This window comes from Amphiprion ocellaris, chromosome 12, assembly GCF_022539595.1.
Source record: "Amphiprion ocellaris isolate individual 3 ecotype Okinawa chromosome 12, ASM2253959v1, whole genome shotgun sequence".
In the NCBI taxonomy this organism is placed as follows: domain Eukaryota; kingdom Metazoa; phylum Chordata; class Actinopteri; family Pomacentridae; genus Amphiprion; species Amphiprion ocellaris.
This window is the reverse complement of record NC_072777.1, coordinates 7,957,494-7,976,030: the sequence shown is the minus strand read 5'-3', so window position 1 is coordinate 7,976,030 and position 18,537 is coordinate 7,957,494. Positions and strand designations below refer to the sequence as shown.

Sequence of the window (18,537 nt, the reverse complement as noted above, 5' to 3'; positions counted from 1 at the left end):
TGCTGGTTGGAATGCCCATCAATGTCAACGTGAAGTTCACTTTTAGTTCGGTTTATTTATTATTATTTTACTAACACTCATTTGCTTTTAACCCCCTCACATGTTGTGCTGTTGTAAACGTACTTGTTCAAATAAATACTCGTCTAACCCTCTGGAAACCAGCGTTTGGACTGTTCTTGTGTTGCTCCTCACCTACTTCAGACAGCCGGGACATGACAACGTTTTTTGGACCAAAGGCTATACTATGACATTTTTTGGATGACATGCTATATTATGACGTTTGTGTGATATTTTGGACGACATACTATACTATGACGTTTTTCGTGAAATTCTGGAGGACATACTATATTATGATGTTTTTGGTGATACTTGGGACGACATACTATACTATGATGTTTCTGGTGAAATTTTGGAGGACATACTATACTATGATGTTTTTGATGATATTTTGGACGACATACTATACTATGACGTTTTTGATCAAATTTTGACGACATACTATACTGTGATGTTTTTTGTGATATTCCGGACGACATACTATACTATGACGTTTTTGATGAAATTTTGAACGACATACTATACTATGACGTTTTTGGTGATATTTTGGACGAAATACTATACTATGACGTTTTCGATCAAATTTTGGACGACATACTAAACTATGATGTTTTGGTCAAGTTTTCGACGACATACTGTACTATGAGATTTTTGCGGATATTTTGGACGACATACTACACTATGACATTTTTGGTGATATTTTGGATGACATACTGTACTATGACGTTTTTGATCAAATTTTGGATGACACACTGTACTATGACGTTTTTGATCAAATTTTGACATACTATACTATGACGTTTTTGATCAAATTTTGACGACATACTATACTATGATGTTTTTGATCAAATTTTGGAGGACATACTATACTATGACGTTTTTGATAAAATTCGGAACGACATACTATACGATGATGTTTTTGGTCAAATTTTCACGACATACTATACTATGATGTTTTTGGCGATATTTTGGACGACATAGATGTTTTGGTCAAGTTTTCGACGACATACTATACTATGATGTTTTTGGTGATATTTTGGACGACATACTATACTATGACTTTTTTGATCAAATTTTGGACGACATACTATACTAAGACGTTTTTGGTGATATTTTGGATGACATACTATACTATGAGATTTTTGTTGATATTTTGGACGACATACTATACTATGATGTTTCTGGTGATATTTTGGACGACATACTATACTATGATGTTTTCGGTGATATTTTGGACAACATACTATACTATGATGTCTTTGACCAAATTTTGGACGACATACTATACTATGACGTTTTTGATCAAATTTTGACGAAATACTATACTATGGCATTTTCGATGACAGACTATAGTATGACGTTTTTCGTTATATTTTAGATGATATACTATACCATGATGTTTTTGGTGATATTTTCGACGACATACTACACTATGATGTTTTTGATCAAATTTTGACGACATGCTATACTATGACATTTTTGGTGATATTTTGGACGACATACTATACTATGACGTTTTTGGTGATATTTTGCACAACATACTATACTATGACGTTTTTAATCAAATTTTGGACGACATACTAAACAATGACGTTTTTGTCAAGTTTTCGACGACATACTATACTATGAGGTTTTTGGCTATAATTTGTACGACATACTATACTATGCTGTTTTTGGTGATATTTTGCACGACATGACGTTTTTGATAAAATTTTGGATGACAGAGTATACTATGACGTTTCTTGTAATATTTTTGACGACATACTATACCATGATGTTTTAGTGATATTTTGGACGACATACTGTACTATGACGTTTTTGGTGATATTTTGGACGACATACTATACTATGACGTTTTTGGTGATATTTTGGACGACATACTACACTATGATGTTTTTGATCAAATTTTGGACGACATATATACTATGACGTTTTTGATAAAATTTGGAACAACATACTATACTATGACGTTTTTGATCAAATTTTGACGACATACTATACTATGACGTTTTTTGTGATATTTTGGACGACATACTATACTATGACGTTTTTGGTGATATTTTGGACGACATACTATACTATGATGTTTTTGGTGATATTTTGGACGACATACTATACTATGAGGCTTTTGGCGATATTTTGGATGACATACTGTACTATGATGTTTTTGGTGATATTTTGGATGACATACTATACTATGACGTTTTTGATCAAATTTTGACGACATACTATACTATGACGTTTTTGATCAAATTTTGACGACATACTATACTATGACGTTTTTTGTGATATTCCGGATGACATACTGTACTATGATGTTTTTGATCAAATTTTGGATGACATACTATAGTATGACGTTTTTGGTGATATTTTGGACGACATACTATACTATGATGTTTTTGATCAAATTTTGGACGACATACTATACTATGACGTTTTTGATAAAATTTGGAACAACATACTATACTATGACGTTTTTGATCAAATTTTGACGACATACTATACTATGACGTTTTTTGTGATATTTTGGACGACATACTATACTATGACGTTTTTGGTGATATTTTGGACGACATACTATACTATGATGTTTTTGGTGATATTTTGGACGACATACTATACTATGAGGCTTTTGGCGATATTTTGGATGACATACTATACTATGACGTTTTTGATCAAATTTTGACGACATACTATACTATGACGTTTTTTGTGATATTCCGGACGACATACTGTACTATGATGTTTTTGATCAAATTTTGGATGACATACTATAGTATGACGTTTTTGGTGATATTTTGGACGACATACTATACTATGACGTTTCTGATCAAATTTTGGACGACATGCTATACTATTACGTTTTTTGTGATATTCCGGACGACATACTGTACTATGACGTTTTTGATCAAAGTTTGGATGACAGACTATAGTATGACGTTTTTTGTGATATTTTGGACGACATACTATACTATGACGTTTTTGGTGATATTTTGGACGACATACTATACTATGACGTTTTTGGTGATATTTTGGACGACATACTACACTATGATGTTTTTGATCAAATTTTGGACGACATACTATACTATGACGTTTTTGATAAAATTTGGAACAACATACTATACTATGACGTTTTTGATCAAATTTTGACGACATACTATACTATGACGTTTTTTGTGATATTTTGGACGACATACTATACTATGATGTTTTTGATCAAATTTTGGATGACATACTATAGTATGACGTTTTTGGTGATATTTTGGACGACATACTATACTATGACGTTTCTGATCAAATTTTGGAACACATCCTAAACTATGACGTTTTCGTCAAGTTTTCGACGACATACTATACTATGATGTTTTTGGCGATATTTTGGACGACATACTATACTATGACGTTTTTGGTGATATTTTGGACGACATACTATACTATGACATTTTTGATGAAATTTTGGACGACATGCTATACTATTACGTTTTTTTGTGATATTCCGGACGACATACTATACTATGACGTTTTTGATCAAATTTTGAACGACATACTGTACTGTGATGTTTTTGGTGATATCTTGGACGACATACTATACTATGATGTTTTTGATGAAATTTTGACGACATACTGTCCCTTTTTGATCACGAAAAGGAAAAACGCCTTGTGTTTCAATTTTAATTCTTGTATTTTAAAACGAAAATCAAATAAGCACTCGGGTTTTTGTTTGTCAATACCCGTTTCAGAATGGAAAATCCAATTGCCTGATAAATACACGTTCCATCTCACACACAGCTGCACTCATGAGGACTTGGGAAAGAAATATTCCATAAACCAAGCTTAACAGTTTCCCGAGAGAAACCTGAAAATGATAATCACATGTCAGTTTCACTGATGTATTTCTATGGTATCCATAATACAGATGCATGAGCTTAATGAAGTTGCCTTGAGTTGATAAAAAAGATTAATTGCAGCTTTGATGGGACAGAAAACATGTTGAGTAAATGCTCTTCATAAGCCCAACGACTTTTATTTAGACAGCAAATCAAGCCTGGACATTTTATTTGAAATTGTCTATGTGAGCAGGCGGCTGCATGCAGATTTCCACAGGTGAATCTCATTATTTTCAGAGGAGGCATGCCATCCTTTCTGGGTTCAGATGGGAAGAAAAATAGTTATTTACTGACAGGATATCAATATTGATAGGCTGGCTTAAAGTCTAACAAAGGTCAGGAAATGTTGACATTTACAATGCTGCTGCAGTATCTGTACTACAAATTGATGGAATAATATGAACTAAACTCTGGTAGTTTGTGTGGATGAGATTTGATTAATGTTCAAGTAAAAGAACTGTCAGTAGTGGGTTTATAGCTTTAACTACATGGATGGTCGTGGGTCAGATTTCGCTAGCGGGCCTGAAATAATAATAACTCCTTCCAGAAACAATGTTCTCATTACTTCAGATTATCCACAGACCTGTCAGCAGCTTCCACTGGGAAACATTGCCTTGCTAAGAAAACTGTGAACTAATCATTGAGAGGTCTGCAGGATCTCTGGGGTGATTTGTTTATTTTTAGACGCGTTGATTCGGAGGTTTTTAAATGCCAACTTTTGATAATCTAACATCATGACAATCATTTTTATTGGATTGGGGTGATGACAGGAATTCTCAGAGCCCCGCTGAAAAAATAAACTATATACATGGTCAGATGCCACATTTTAGTTGTGATTTTACTGAATTTTGATGTAGTCCTTTGGGTGACAAAATCAACATCCTGACAGCAGCAAAGTGAGAGTTATGCTGGGACATCTTGTCACCATGATAAAAACAAAACCATGAACAGATGCTTTTCTTTTTTGGCATGTTGCCTTTATTTTGAAACGAACAGTCAAGACAGACAGGAATGTGGGGATAGAGAGCAGGGGAATGTCATGTAGCAGAGGTTCAGCTGGCTGATTATCAAATCGGCGACTTGCACCATGTGGTATCGTGCTAACCACTCGGCTGTCGGGTCGCCCTGCTATTACCAATTTCTGAATAAAGACAAATATTTGAGCAGTAAAGCTGTTTTCCATAAATGACGCCCCATCTGATTGCTAAACTTTGGCTGACATAAGTGAAGCTTCAGCGGCCACTGGATGGATTTTATCCTTCACCCTCAAGCAGCCACTCATTGACTCCACAAGAGAATCTCAAGCTTTATGCGAGAGAGTGCCAACTGAATGCGGTGAGCATGATAATCGTTTAAAAAAAAACGTCATCTTGACATGTCCAAGCTTAAAGACATTTTGGAATTTGCAATATTTGTAATATAAATTCAGAATATGTGTTGATGGAAGTGGGTATTCCAACAACAGAGATATCAGTGATGTTTTTTGTGATAATAAACATTGTATGAGGATATATCAAATTGATTTCCAACACAAGAAAGAACCTCGATCAACTGAACGGTGCTTTCCTGATAGATTAAAACTGCCCTTTCTGTTGCCACCTCTTGTTTCTCACTGAGGTGAAAAGGGCAGCAGAATGTGTGCCTACACAGCACGGGGAGTTGGAGAATGTTTGGGTTTGTATGTACAGTCGCAGTGACCCCTCCAGGACCCCATAAAGGCATGAACAAAAGCAACCATCTGAACAGACTTGAACACTATAGAATAAGGCACATCGAATAGATAGATCAATATTTACAGAGGATATGGCTCCACACACACAAATGGCCACTTTTAACAAATATCACAGTATTAAAAAAAGACACCAAAAAATAACAGCTTAATTTTTCTTTAACCCCCCCAACCAGAACGTTCTCTACCTTCCCACCTCATGTTTATCCTCTCCTCCCTCCCTCCCCTTTCATTTCCTCTTAGTTACACAGTCTGGTGGCCAGGTCAGCTGATTCTGTAATTTCATATCATACAGTAGAATCGCATCAGCGTCTCTGACCACCCTGTAGCTCTCAAATATGCCTTGTCATCCGGGAGACATCGAAAAATAACATGCAACTTAGTCCGGGATTATCTTTCAACTTGGTCCCTGGCATTTGAGAAATTTGATGCAGCAGGTTCACAGGCTGCCCTTTGAACGTGCTCCATGAAAAGCCAGAGTCTTCTTGATTAGGGGGCACTTTCATACACTGCAAAGGATTACATCATGAAGCTGTTCATGCTTTTTTACTGCATACTGTATATGCTGCATTGGTGCTGAAGAAAACTATCAAATTAGTATTCAGTCAGACAAACCAGCCAGATCTTTGTAAAATCTCAAATAAGATTTACAGTAAAAAACCGTGGCTCCTGCAAACAAATATTGGTCGGTTTCCACTGCAGGAACTTGTGGAAGTGGGGTTGAATGTTTACAGGAGCAGCTCAGAAATCTGCTCTTTTAGCCTTTCTGTTTCAACTTTGACAAAGGATCCAATGGACTCAACTTATGGTAGTAGTTACTAATCTCCAGTTATACGAACTCTTAGAAAATAGAACTACAGTGGATTTGCTATGTTACTCTATATGGTGGTTTTACATTTTGTACGATGTTAGAGAGGAGAAAACATCTTCTTGAAGAAGACTTTAAGAGGGCAGAAAAAATGGATCTCCTATCTTCTCTAAATTCAACCGATCAATATTGAGGTCTGTGCTGAGGTTTTTTTTCCATGGCCACCCAAAAGCATCCATTCTGCAGCAGGTACTTTTTTATTACCCAAAAAGAAAGAGGTTCTGCATGGGCTGGTTCTGTAGGTGGAACATGCACAAATGCTCATATGGCCCTAAAAACGTCCCCCAAGTTCCTGCAGTGGAAACTTATTTTGGATCTGCAAATAATATACATTAGAATTGAATCAGTTTCACAGTTGTGGGAGCAGTGGGGGACAGCAGGAATGATGAAGGTGTTCAAGGTAATGGTAAAGAGACAGTGCATGGAAAAACAAATGTTCTAGAACACAACTCTAAGCCAGGCATAGACATAGCCAGGAAGGAATGTTAGGATATGTTCCAGAACATGGCGCATTCTGGACCACTGCGACTGTCGGAGAGTTCTAGAACATCAGGAACAGTTTCAGCAGAGGCAGGGTTCCTGAATGTTGGACGGAAGCGTTCAGGAACTTCCAGAATACAAGAAGGTTCCAGAATGTTGAGCGGCAGGTCCAGGACAAACACTCGGCTTCCAGGGTTACACCTCATTTTGGAACCTTTAACAGAAGCAGGACGATGAAGGAATCTTCTACAACAATGAGGGTGGTTCGGAAGCACTGTATTATACTGTACTGGAGGCTCCAGAGCGCTGAGGACAGATCTAGAACCTGGTGCTGTGGGCAAAGCTGTCAGACATGATAATGTTCTTGTAGAAGTTGTCGGAGCGCGTGGAACAGTAACCTTTCACCTTGTCGATCATCTGACTGACAGGGAGGATGGAAGACGAGGAGGAAGAGGAGTTGGGCTCCACCTCTGAGGAGGAAGAGGATGAAGAGATGCACTTGGGGCTGGTCTGGTTGGAGTAACATTTATCTGCAGGCAGGGAGTAAAAAGAGACAGAAACGTGCAACAGTTATGCTTTACAGCAATCACTTAATTGTTTGAAGGCAGATGAGACCCTGTTTTAATTTAGTCTTTTCCTCGTGGTGTTAAATAAAACATGTCAGCACCCATTACTTAACTCTCAAGCATTAGTATTACTACAAGTTTCAAGATTTTCTATCAAAGGAAGGATCACAGACTTAACACCATGTTTTTAGACCTGTTTTACAAATTAGAAGGGAAATTCACCATTTGATCACAAGAAACAAATGTCAGGACTTAAATTATATAGTTACCTTTGCACAGCATCTTTTAAATTAACTTACCAAGAGAGTAGAGCAAGAACAGGAACGTGAGTAAAGTCAAAATGTGCAAGAGAAACAGAATGTATTATTGTACCATTACTGTGTATGTGTATATGAGTAGGCGTGCAATACTATGTGAAACCTTCCCTGTAAACAATCCAAAAATGTGCAACACTCATGATGGCCTGAGCCAAAAGTATAATATCAATATATGTTATCTGTGAAAACATACAAAAAAAAAGGTTCACTTCATTCAAATTAAATATTTGTCTCAAACTGTTATGAAACTAAATACACACAAAATGATGTAAGGTGATTTAGAATGTACATTGTTTCCTAAACACCTGTTTATGTGAAGAGTGATGAGAGACTAAAGACTGCAGTATACAGACCAGCAGCTCACAGTTAAGTATCTAACGCTCTGTGATGTGTTCAGTCTACTGGCAAAAAAGCAACTGGCTACGAATCATTTTCATTGGAATACAGTTGTATGAACCTGGTACTGTAACCCCACTCAGTTGAGGCAGATGGCCACTCTTCCTAAGCCTGATTCTGCTGAAGGTTTAAAGGGGAGATATTTCTTCTCACTGAGGCCAAGTGTTTGCTCAAAGGGAATCCCAAGGAAACTATGGATTATTGGGTTTCACTATATAAATTTGTCAAGGTTTTCACCTTACTTTGTGAAGTGCCTTGAGATTACACATTTTGTGATTTGACACTATATAAATAACACTGAACTGAATCGAATCAACTTTTTTCAGTGCTCCAATGACGTGGTGAAGTGTCAGCCAATTTTATGCTTTTCTTTTGCCATTTTCACTTGCATATTCTTCCCAATGTCCTCTTCCCCTCTGTCTAAAAAAAATCAGTTAATTCAGTTGTATTTATACAGTAACAATTCACAACATGCCATCTCATAACATTTCACACAGTAGACTTCATAAATTTTAAACAAAATTGGATTCATCCATCCATCCTGAAAAAGGGCTGCAGGGGGATGGAGGATATCCTGACATTTGCCGAGAGGTTTGGAATGCCTTGGACAGGTCACAAGTTCATCCCAAGACCAACATAAAGAGACAGACCATGCAAACACACATGCACACCTACAGCCAGTGAAGAAACACCAACTAACCTACCATGCATGTCTTTGGACTATAACAAGAAACACCCAAAGAAAACCTAGGCAGGCAAAGGGAGAACATGTACAGAACAGGCCCTGACCAGCAGGCTCATCATCCACTACCCAGACCCGTCCAAGCTAAACACATTGCCATTGTGCCAGATTGGACAAAAAACAGCAGCCATGTTCTTTCAGTGAAACGTCAGTCAGTTAGCAGGTATCATTGATTGTGACCATGGACCCTTGGATCTTAAGACTTCATGGCTAACTCTATTCTTGAGACACTGACTTATACTACACTAAGAGCAAACTGTAGATTGGTTGGACACTATAAACACCTCTGTGTTTTAGCACAGTTGCTTCCTCGTGTTATTCTCCCAGTGTATGGGAGAAAACAGGCTTAATGAGAGCTGACCACCAGGCCTTTGATTCTCCAGTTCCTTTATTGCATCTAGTCTCTGTTCAGCGTTTAACTGCGACTTCAAACAAAGTAACTGTCTCTCTTGCCAGGCAACCTGCTTGTTGTCTGGTGTTTTTCTCTGTTTTGTTAAATTCTCTTCCATATGGCCCTACTTGGTTTGGCATTTTTTGTTTCCAGAACCTTACAATTTCTGAGCCTTAAGAGCCAGCTGATGCCCCAATCAGGCTGAGTGAAGCCATGCTTGGCTGAGGCTTCACAACATCAGCCTCTTCCATATTTGGATTTCATTTTTCACTTAATGTCAAGATCACTTGTTAAAAAGTGTGGGGATTATTATGGTGCAGTGTTATTTAGACCTCGAGAGCTATTAGCTGTTGTAAAAGGTTTAGCTGGAGATCTGTTTTGTTTAAACTTCAGGGAACATGATGGGAAGCATATGGAAAGATGGGTGTTATATAATTAAGATGCAGTGTCCGGGGTACAAAGCTTCATGGTTGGCAACAGTGTTCTGTTGAGGTTGCCAGTGAAAACATGCCCTGGGTGACATGAAGCAACAAGATCACGAGTTCACAGGTCACAGTCATGTCTTCCCTAATTGATTGTACTTCACGATTCTCTGATTATGCCCTTGGCCATGCGCAGCTCTTCCTGTTCACTCATTTTTAACTTCTGATATGTCCCACTGTGATGATTGCCTTTGTTCCCGCATCTTCCCTGAGGAATGGACATTTTTTAAAATCATATTCCCCTCAAATGTACACCAGGGTGCACTTTAGGACAGTGATGGAAACTCAGATGGATGTTAGAGTTGAACCAGTGTCACCTCTCTGGAAAAATCAAGTCAGATATGATCTATAAACTTTGAGATGGAGCGATTCTCCAACTTGAAACATCTGGAACCTATACAATGAAAGCTAGACAACTGTGCAGAAACAGATGTTTTGACCCACCTCAGATGAAGCTAACTGCCTTTTAACAAGCAGCCCTTTTGTTCATTGAAAGCTATGATCTGGTTTACTTTGATACACTGAGACTGACTGTACTGTATCACTGAAGCACTGTATCATTCCTCTTTTGAATAGTACACTATCACTGCAAAAACCACACTTGACTGTGTTCTACAATTGCTTTCTTTAGACCTTGAAGCTGCACTGATGAATATTTTAACATTGACGACAGCATCATGTCAGTGTCATATGTTAAAGCGAACAATTGTACTGACAAACCCAGAGTGAGTTTATCAGCTGATTATTGCCCGCAGCTCTAAAGAGCGTCTCTAAGCTCACTGCTTTGACTTTCTGGTCCTCTGATCTTCTTCACAAATCCTGCTGTCCTGGTTCACTCTCAGCACTTTAACAGCAGTGTTTCTGGTCATAGCAGGTAACTGAATGCTCTGTGAGTAACTCAGTATTTTATTGATTAATTTTAAAGCTTTTCATGTGTATAAGCCCTCTTGCAAGTGCAATAATCAGATGGGACCTCCCTGCAGGCCCTATTGCCAGACTTTCTTTATTTAAATGTCTCCTTAAAACATTTTTTTTTCTTTAAATGCAAAAATACTGCATTATTGCTGTCAGATTAAACAGGAAGTGCTAAGGGTAGAATCCTGTTTTTAGAAAAAATGGCTTCTAATCAAGACAAAATGACTATTGGATTTTTTTGATTGTTCCTCTTCTTTTCTTTTTTCTTTTATTATTCTATTTTATTCTACTTTGTCTGCTTTATTTGCTCTTTATATTATTTGTGGATGGTTTCTTTGTTATTGTATTGAATTGTTTTATCTGAATATCCTTATCTGATACACTTTGCATCAGAACTTTTGAAAATTGCTTTATACATAAGCTTATCATTGTCACTACTATTATGCTGTTAGTTATATATATTATTAAGCTGGGAAAAGGTTTATAGTGTTTTCCTTCAGGGCAGCATGGACCACTTCGTATGAACGGAAGATATGGCAAAGAGGCCAATTTCCAAACTATAAAAACTACAAAAACTTCCAAACTCCTAATCTGTCAAATTCCTGTTTACTCTTGTAACATGTTCAAATTCATTCAAGCTGAAAATGTAAGCTGAGTAATTTTCAGTCAAGGTATGGAATATGGAGGGCTTTTCATTGGCTTCCCAGCTGCTCAAAACCTGCAAGTCTTCAGTTGCTTGGACATGGCGAAGACATTGGGACAAATCTTCACAACACCGCCAACAAAATGACAAAGATGTGTAAAGTTTCGTTTCTCATGTTTGGAGGACAATCAGGTGCTACATCCAAAGTGGCCTGAGTTATAACCTTTAGACTGTGTTCATGCTTGAATCCACCATGAGTTGACTGACTGCTCTCATGAACTCAGTCTGTGCAGCGTAAATACTGTGGAGGTTTGCGATCAGTAAAGTCCATCTGGAAGCTGTAACACGCTTCACAAGCAACTCTGTGCCTCAGGTAGTGCAGGATGGATGTGTGATTCAGCAGGTCCACATGTTGAGTCTCGATGACTGACAATGTATGGAATGACAGGATCATCCAGCTAAGATATCAGGCTGCTCACCTTAACGGCTGCTTAAGAAAAAATACCACACAACATTACAACAAGAGTCTGCAGCCTTCAGCGTAAATACTGGGTATCTGTTGTTTTCAGCACGCAAAGAATAATTTGTCAGTGCTCTGATCTTTTATTCAACTGAACAATAGACCTCAGATACAGGGTGATATGAGGACAAACATCTTGCCAAAATAGTTAAACCCTCTTTTAAGTAGACAACATGATGCACAACAGAGACATGTGGTCTGTGGACCAATATGTGTGCCATCAAAGTGGAAACAATCAGCTGAGACTGTAGGATTAATCATTAAAAAAAAGGATTAAGGGAACTGTGAATCATCACTCAGTTATCACAGTTTCACAGTCTTGTTCTCTCAGTGTGGACCTGTTATGATGTAACACATTTTCAATGGGGTCTGCCAATTTATGAGTGTGTATTTACCTGGACTGTTTGTGCTGTCAAGTTCATGTGTGCATGGTCTGTTAGTCTTCCCCAACAGCCTGCTCTGACTCGTGTGTCTAAAAACTGCAGGACATTTACATTTAAATGAATACCATTACATTCAAATCGTTGTCAAACAAGTTCACAAGATTAAGCCTATCGGCACCAGATTGATCTCTTTGTAATACATGGTACACCTGAGTTTTGAATCCGGTATCTGTAGTGATGCATTTTATGGTATAACTCATGGTGATAGGTTTGCCAGAGTTGGAAAAACAGGGAGCAATCACAGTGATGGAGAGGGAGTAGACTAGTATGGTTGAGTCCAAGGAGGAAAACCTAAGAAGCATCCAAGAATAGTTTCTGTAGCTTCTGAAAAAAATTCAGAGGAGAGATTATAGTCTAAAGAAGAAAGATTCATTAGGTCATAAGAATGTGTTGACAGTGTTTGTGTAAATTACTCGTCCTGCCGGAGCGAGGAGTTCACAGTTCCACACTGCAGGGTGGAGTTTCTGAAGTGGAAGAGCTTTGCAGCAAATGCAGAATTTTGATAAAATGTGGTCAAAAGGATGACACACAAATACGCTATTCACTCCATATTCATTCATCTTTTCACACTTAAAGCTGTGAAACACAAATAAAATAAGTTGTATGATGGACATTCTGGGTGTGGCAAAAGAATCCGTGTTCAGTCGCAAAAACAGCAGCTTGCTGGACGTAAAAATCATGTTATCATTTTACAATGAATACTAAATAAAACAGCAATCCATTTTTTCTCTGCTTATCTGGGGTCAGGACAGTGGCAGCAGGCTAAACAGGTCATTTTACTCCCAATCTCCTCCTGGGAGACCCCAAAACATTCCCATGCTATATTAGAAATGTAATCCCTCCACCAAGTTCTGGGCCTAGCCCAGGATATCCTCCCAGCTGGATGTGCTCAGAAAAGGAAGGACGGTGTCCAGGAGACATCCTAATCAGATTCATGAATCACCTCAGATGGTTTCTTCTGATATAAAGGAGCAGCGACTCTATTCTGAGCTGAGTGTGGAGGTCTGACCTCCTCATTTCTCTAAGGCTGAGCACGGCCTAAATAGTTACATAATAGTTAATCCTTCAACTATTTATTATTTAATAACTTTGCAAACATGTATATGTGATTACACCCAAACTTCAACCATAAAATTTGTTTATTTGTCAAAGTGAAACATGTCTAAAACCATCTTAAAGATTGAGAAGATAAATGTGTCATAAAATATGCAAAGTGACAAGTGCATGCAGTCCTGTGGGTCACAAACATTCACATAAACGGATCCCTACACTGACTCAACTAGTGTAGCACAAGTCCTTTGGTATGTGTGAGGCCTGCAGACTGTAACACAAACTCTGCCTCAAAAACCACAAGTCAAGATTTATGGTGACATTCATCATCAGCCATGGGTTGATTCCCAAAACTGTGTGTGAGAAAGAACATGTTTTCCTACAATAAGCTAAGAGTAACAAACATTTTAAAGAGCTACATTCACATGCCTGGTCTCGACTACTGTCAACTACTTATAAGATTGTAAAACATACTAAACTGTCACTCTACAAAAAAACAACTTTACATTTTCTAGGCAGGCAGAATCAGTTGACTTCTCCAGAGTTGAAGTACTAAAATATCAGTGTTGCATAAAAAATGAGTAGCCGCTTGGCAAGAAATGCTGGTACCTATATCTATTCTTTCAATTCAATTTCTTGGTTTGCGGTTGAGGAACAAAGCTTTCAGATACAAATCATACTGATGTGCAGACATTCTGTGTTCTATATTTACATAATGTTTCATGGCAATAATCGAGTCAGGAAGTAGCTGACATCCCAAATAAAAATAAAATCATCTTGCTTATACCATCCACATACTGAATATAGTGGAAAAATGTTGGCACTGAAAGTGTGGTAGTGTGAAATTTTAGTAAAATATGCAGATAAAAACTGCAACATGTTTTTATTTTACCTCAAATGGATGGAAGTTGTAATTAGATGATTTACTTAAAGCTGCACTAGTCAACATTTGAAATAATCAATGCACTTAATGGAGACAATGTCACATGTAGTGACATGTCAACTGGTGAAGAAAGAATAACATTTGTCAGGAATGTATGTGTTTTTCCCTTAGGAGATGGTAGAGACCAAACACAGAGCTAAAAAGAGAGAGAATATTGGACTTAGATTCATCAGGTGGACACAAACACTACTCCAAATGGGAATGCAAATAGGCAACAGTTTTCTAACGAAACTTAAAGTCGGCAACAAAATGATGAGCCACAACAGTCTGACCACTCACAGATGATTGTGATAACACTGATCAACTTATAAATACGGCTTTGGGAGAGACGGTTGGTGGACACATGTTTTGTGTGGCTATAGGGTAAGAAATGGACAAGTACAAATACCTGAATGTTTTTAACAAAAGGCAAATATGACAGGGAGCATAAGGCAAATAGATGCAAAAGGGTAGTAAAGTCAATTCTGTCTGGTTGTACAGGAGAGAACAGACACTGTAACAGAAAATTTTAATGATGGTTGTGACATTAATACATCACAACACACAGTAGATGCACCCTGCTGACTAATCAGAGTGCCCCTGTTGACTTCCACTGTCGAAAACACCTACAATGGAAACGTAAGTGCCACAAATCCATTGGTGTAAATGTTATGAGGTGCTGAAGTAGCTGTTCCAATTGGGCTGAGAATAAGTTAATGCTGGTGATTATTATTACCATAACATATGCTTCAGTGGTGCAGTGGCCAAATCTGCATTTGCTAAGTTGGATGTTGTTCAGCTCTGGGCTCTGAAGTTATGCACTGAGACATTTCAGACAATACCAATCCTTGAGGCAACAATGTAATTACCAGGTCAAATTACAAGGCTTTAAAATAGCTCTTCCATAAGTCTCTGAGTCCTCATCAGTCAAGCTGAGGTTAATCAGAACCCGACACCACACTTAGAATGTACCCATAAGAAGAGAGGAGAAAGAGCACAAACACATCAGAGAAGCACTTAAAACATGTGGTTACCCAAACTGGACCATTGTCAGAACCACAAAACCATTTAAAGAACAACAATACTATTCCTTATGTTGTAGGAGTGGCTGAAAACGCTCAAGAGGATCTTCAGCAAATACCTTCAAGTCCAGCAAGACAATGAGACAGAAAGTTGTCCAAGTTAAGGACAAAACTCCCTCATATAGGCAGAGCAATGTAGTGTGTACAGTTCAATGCAGTGAGGAAACCATAGACCTGTATGTTGTAGAAACTAAACTACCACCTCACAAGTCCAGGGTACAACCTCAGAGAGCTAGGAAAGAGTCCATCGGACACTCACTGAAAAAGAACTATGAGTACATTCTGGTTAGAGAAGACTGATGGTTAAAAAAGCCAACTATATCAAACTGGAGTGACCATCACTAATCAGAGGAGGTGATCTATGGCACCACTTATCAGACACTTACAATACAATCCTGACATCCTCTCCAAACTGCTTAACACTTCAAATCAGGGGAACCTAATAACTCACATGATGGCCAAGTGGGTCATTGACTCAACCCCTATTGAGGTGTTAAAGACCTGACCAGAGCTTAATTATGTGAGACTCTTTGAGATGAGACTAAAACATCTTCAGATACCACAGGGCACCTCAAAGGTCCTGTAGAGTCCATGCCTCAGCAGGTCGGAGCTTTTCTTTGTGGTATACCAAGGACCAAGAATTATGGTTTGTCCTCCGTGTCCTCCGTTGATCGGTCGTGTTGATTTGCCCTGTACAACCCCAGGAAGGTGAGATCATTCCCGTCTGAACATGCAGCACAACTCCGAGTACAGGCTCTCGTAATATTGACTACTGCAACTCCTTACTGGCAGGCCTCCCCGCATGCACGGTCAAACCTCTGCAGGAGATCCAGAACGCAGCAGCACGTCTGGTTTATAACCAGCCAAAAACAGCACATCACCCCGCTGTTCAGATTGCTGCACTGGCTTCCAGTTGTTGCATGAAAATCCAAACTCTAACACTTGAATATAAAACTAGAATGAAAACAGCTCTCTCCTACCTGAACTCTGTCATTCAGAGCTACACTCCTTCTACACTCCACTATGCTCAGCCAACAAAAGGCGCCTGATGCAACCACAATAACAGGGCCAGTCGATAGCTAGACTCTTCTCCTCTGTGGTACCCCGGAGGTGGAAGGAGTAATCAAAACACTGTTCGATCTGTCCCTCTTTGGATAAAAGCATCTACTAAATGAAATTGGCAGATTGTAGTTGTTCCATTTAGCTGTCGGGACAATAAACCATGAATCTTTATGTATCCACGCATTTTTCGTCAAATTTGTGCAGTTCTAAACTTCAAGTTGTTGAATTTATTTGAGGAATTCATACCGAATGGCTCTATATTAAACTGTTATGCTCCTTTCAGTGCTAATCTGGGTCTGTATAAGATCTGTTTGTACCGTCAGCAGCTCAGCAGCTACTAATCCGCAACAGATTCATAATTGTTTCCGTTTGTTTGCTCTTGAGTTGGCAGGAAAGAGAAATAAAACAATGAGCAAGCAGGGAAATAAAGAGGACAAGAAGGAGAGCTATATGTATGACTACGAATTTGAAAATTCTCATAGTTAAGTATAGTCATGAGGCAGAAATGCCCACAGTCTGAGTCTGGCCACCCTGATGCAGCTGCAGTTGAGTTTTGAGTTGAGTTTTTTAATCACAGCTTTGGTGAATGATGACTCCACTGGAGCATGTTTACCAGTCTGTCTTCCTTCCTGAAAATAAAAATTGGCTATTGGACTGAGGTATTAATCGGAAATGTCTGACTAATGTGCAGTCACACAGTGAATATTGCGAGATGGAGGGAAGCCCAGCATTCAAGAAAGAAAATTAGACAATGAGCAATGCTGCACTTCCGTCCTCTGTCGTTAGAATTAAACTCAGAACAAGAACAAAATCTTTCGCAGCAGTACAAGTTGAAGAATTCTTCAGAACTGACAGAAATAAAACCACCTCACTTATTTCACATTTATAAGTGGTCAATAAAAGAAGCCAAGTTTTCTAAAGTGGCCCTTAAGCACTGGCATCAAAAAACAGTTGTGAAAATTGTCATTGACAAATGACTTCCCTTGTGGGTAAAGTATTTTTTAGTTCTTTTTATATTCCATATGGAAAGCCTCACAGAAAATTAGACTAAGATGGATTTTTATCATGGCACTGAATGCTTAGAGATTGTCATCTGCGCACAGATCGAGTCCAGCTGAGGCCACATTGCCATTCCTTTTGATTGCCAGAAATCATGTCGGAGGAATTTTTAAAAACATCTTATTAATGTCTATCATGCATATTAAGAATAAGTGAGTTTCAAACTTTTTAACAAAAGTTGTGCTGTACCACAAACTTAAAGAAATTCAAATAAATGCCCCCAGATGTATTCACATAGTAGAAAAACTGTCTTGGTTGCCACAGTGTTTCCCACTCAGTGGTGCTGTACTGAGCGCTGGGTTTGGGTACGTTATGTGGGTCCATTCTTAAATTCGGAACAACAATTTAGATCTAGTCAATTGTATTTGGCTGTGACATGTGAAACATATCTAAAAACACTAAAATTCCCAGAAAATATATCATAAATGTTCTTCTTTTTGGGGGAACATATCAGTTCTGTCTGCTGTTAGTTTGCTGCATGAATTAATGTCATCATGTTTTGGGGCACATGAAACAGTTCTGCCTATAGTCATTGAAATAAAGATCTAGAAAGTGCTGGATCTTGTTAATTCAAGCAACAGATGTTTCATGTGACTGCAACCACCGAGACAGAATAATTCAGTCGCAGTGGGTGTTGATTACATCATGGAGTATTTGGACTTGAACACAACGTTTGACATCCTCAACATTTGGGGTTAATTTTAATAAGCAAACTCAAATAATCAGTTACTGAGTCTAATGGGAACCACAGTGTTAGCCTGTTGTTACTGTGTTCGCATTACAAATCCAAACACGTCAAACATCATTAAACACACTGCAGATGTTAGCTTTGTTGCAGTCTGCCGTGGTGCGCTGGTTTCGGCACCCCAGGGCACTCTGAGTGGGTGGAGTTTAAATTTCGTCTTTTGTCAGTGGTTCAAATT

General features: G+C 38.4%; 1 protein-coding gene across 10 annotated transcripts in view; it reads right to left on the bottom strand.

Annotated features, from left to right (window-relative positions):
* Nucleotides 1-4,902: 4,902 nt before the first annotated feature.
* Nucleotides 4,903-18,537, bottom strand: part of adgrg6 (adhesion G protein-coupled receptor G6) — a 116,571-nt gene continuing 102,936 nt past the window's right edge. For 9 of the 10 annotated variants that reach the window (XM_023288182.3, XM_035956439.2, XM_035956444.2 and 6 more), the window contains one exon: nucleotides 4,903-7,554. In XM_023288182.3, coding sequence (XP_023143950.2) covers nucleotides 7,343-7,554 — 212 coding nt within the window. In that variant the 3' untranslated portion in view covers nucleotides 4,903-7,342. The remainder of the gene's footprint in view (nucleotides 7,555-18,537) is intronic. The other variant, XM_023288199.3, reaches the window with a different exon arrangement.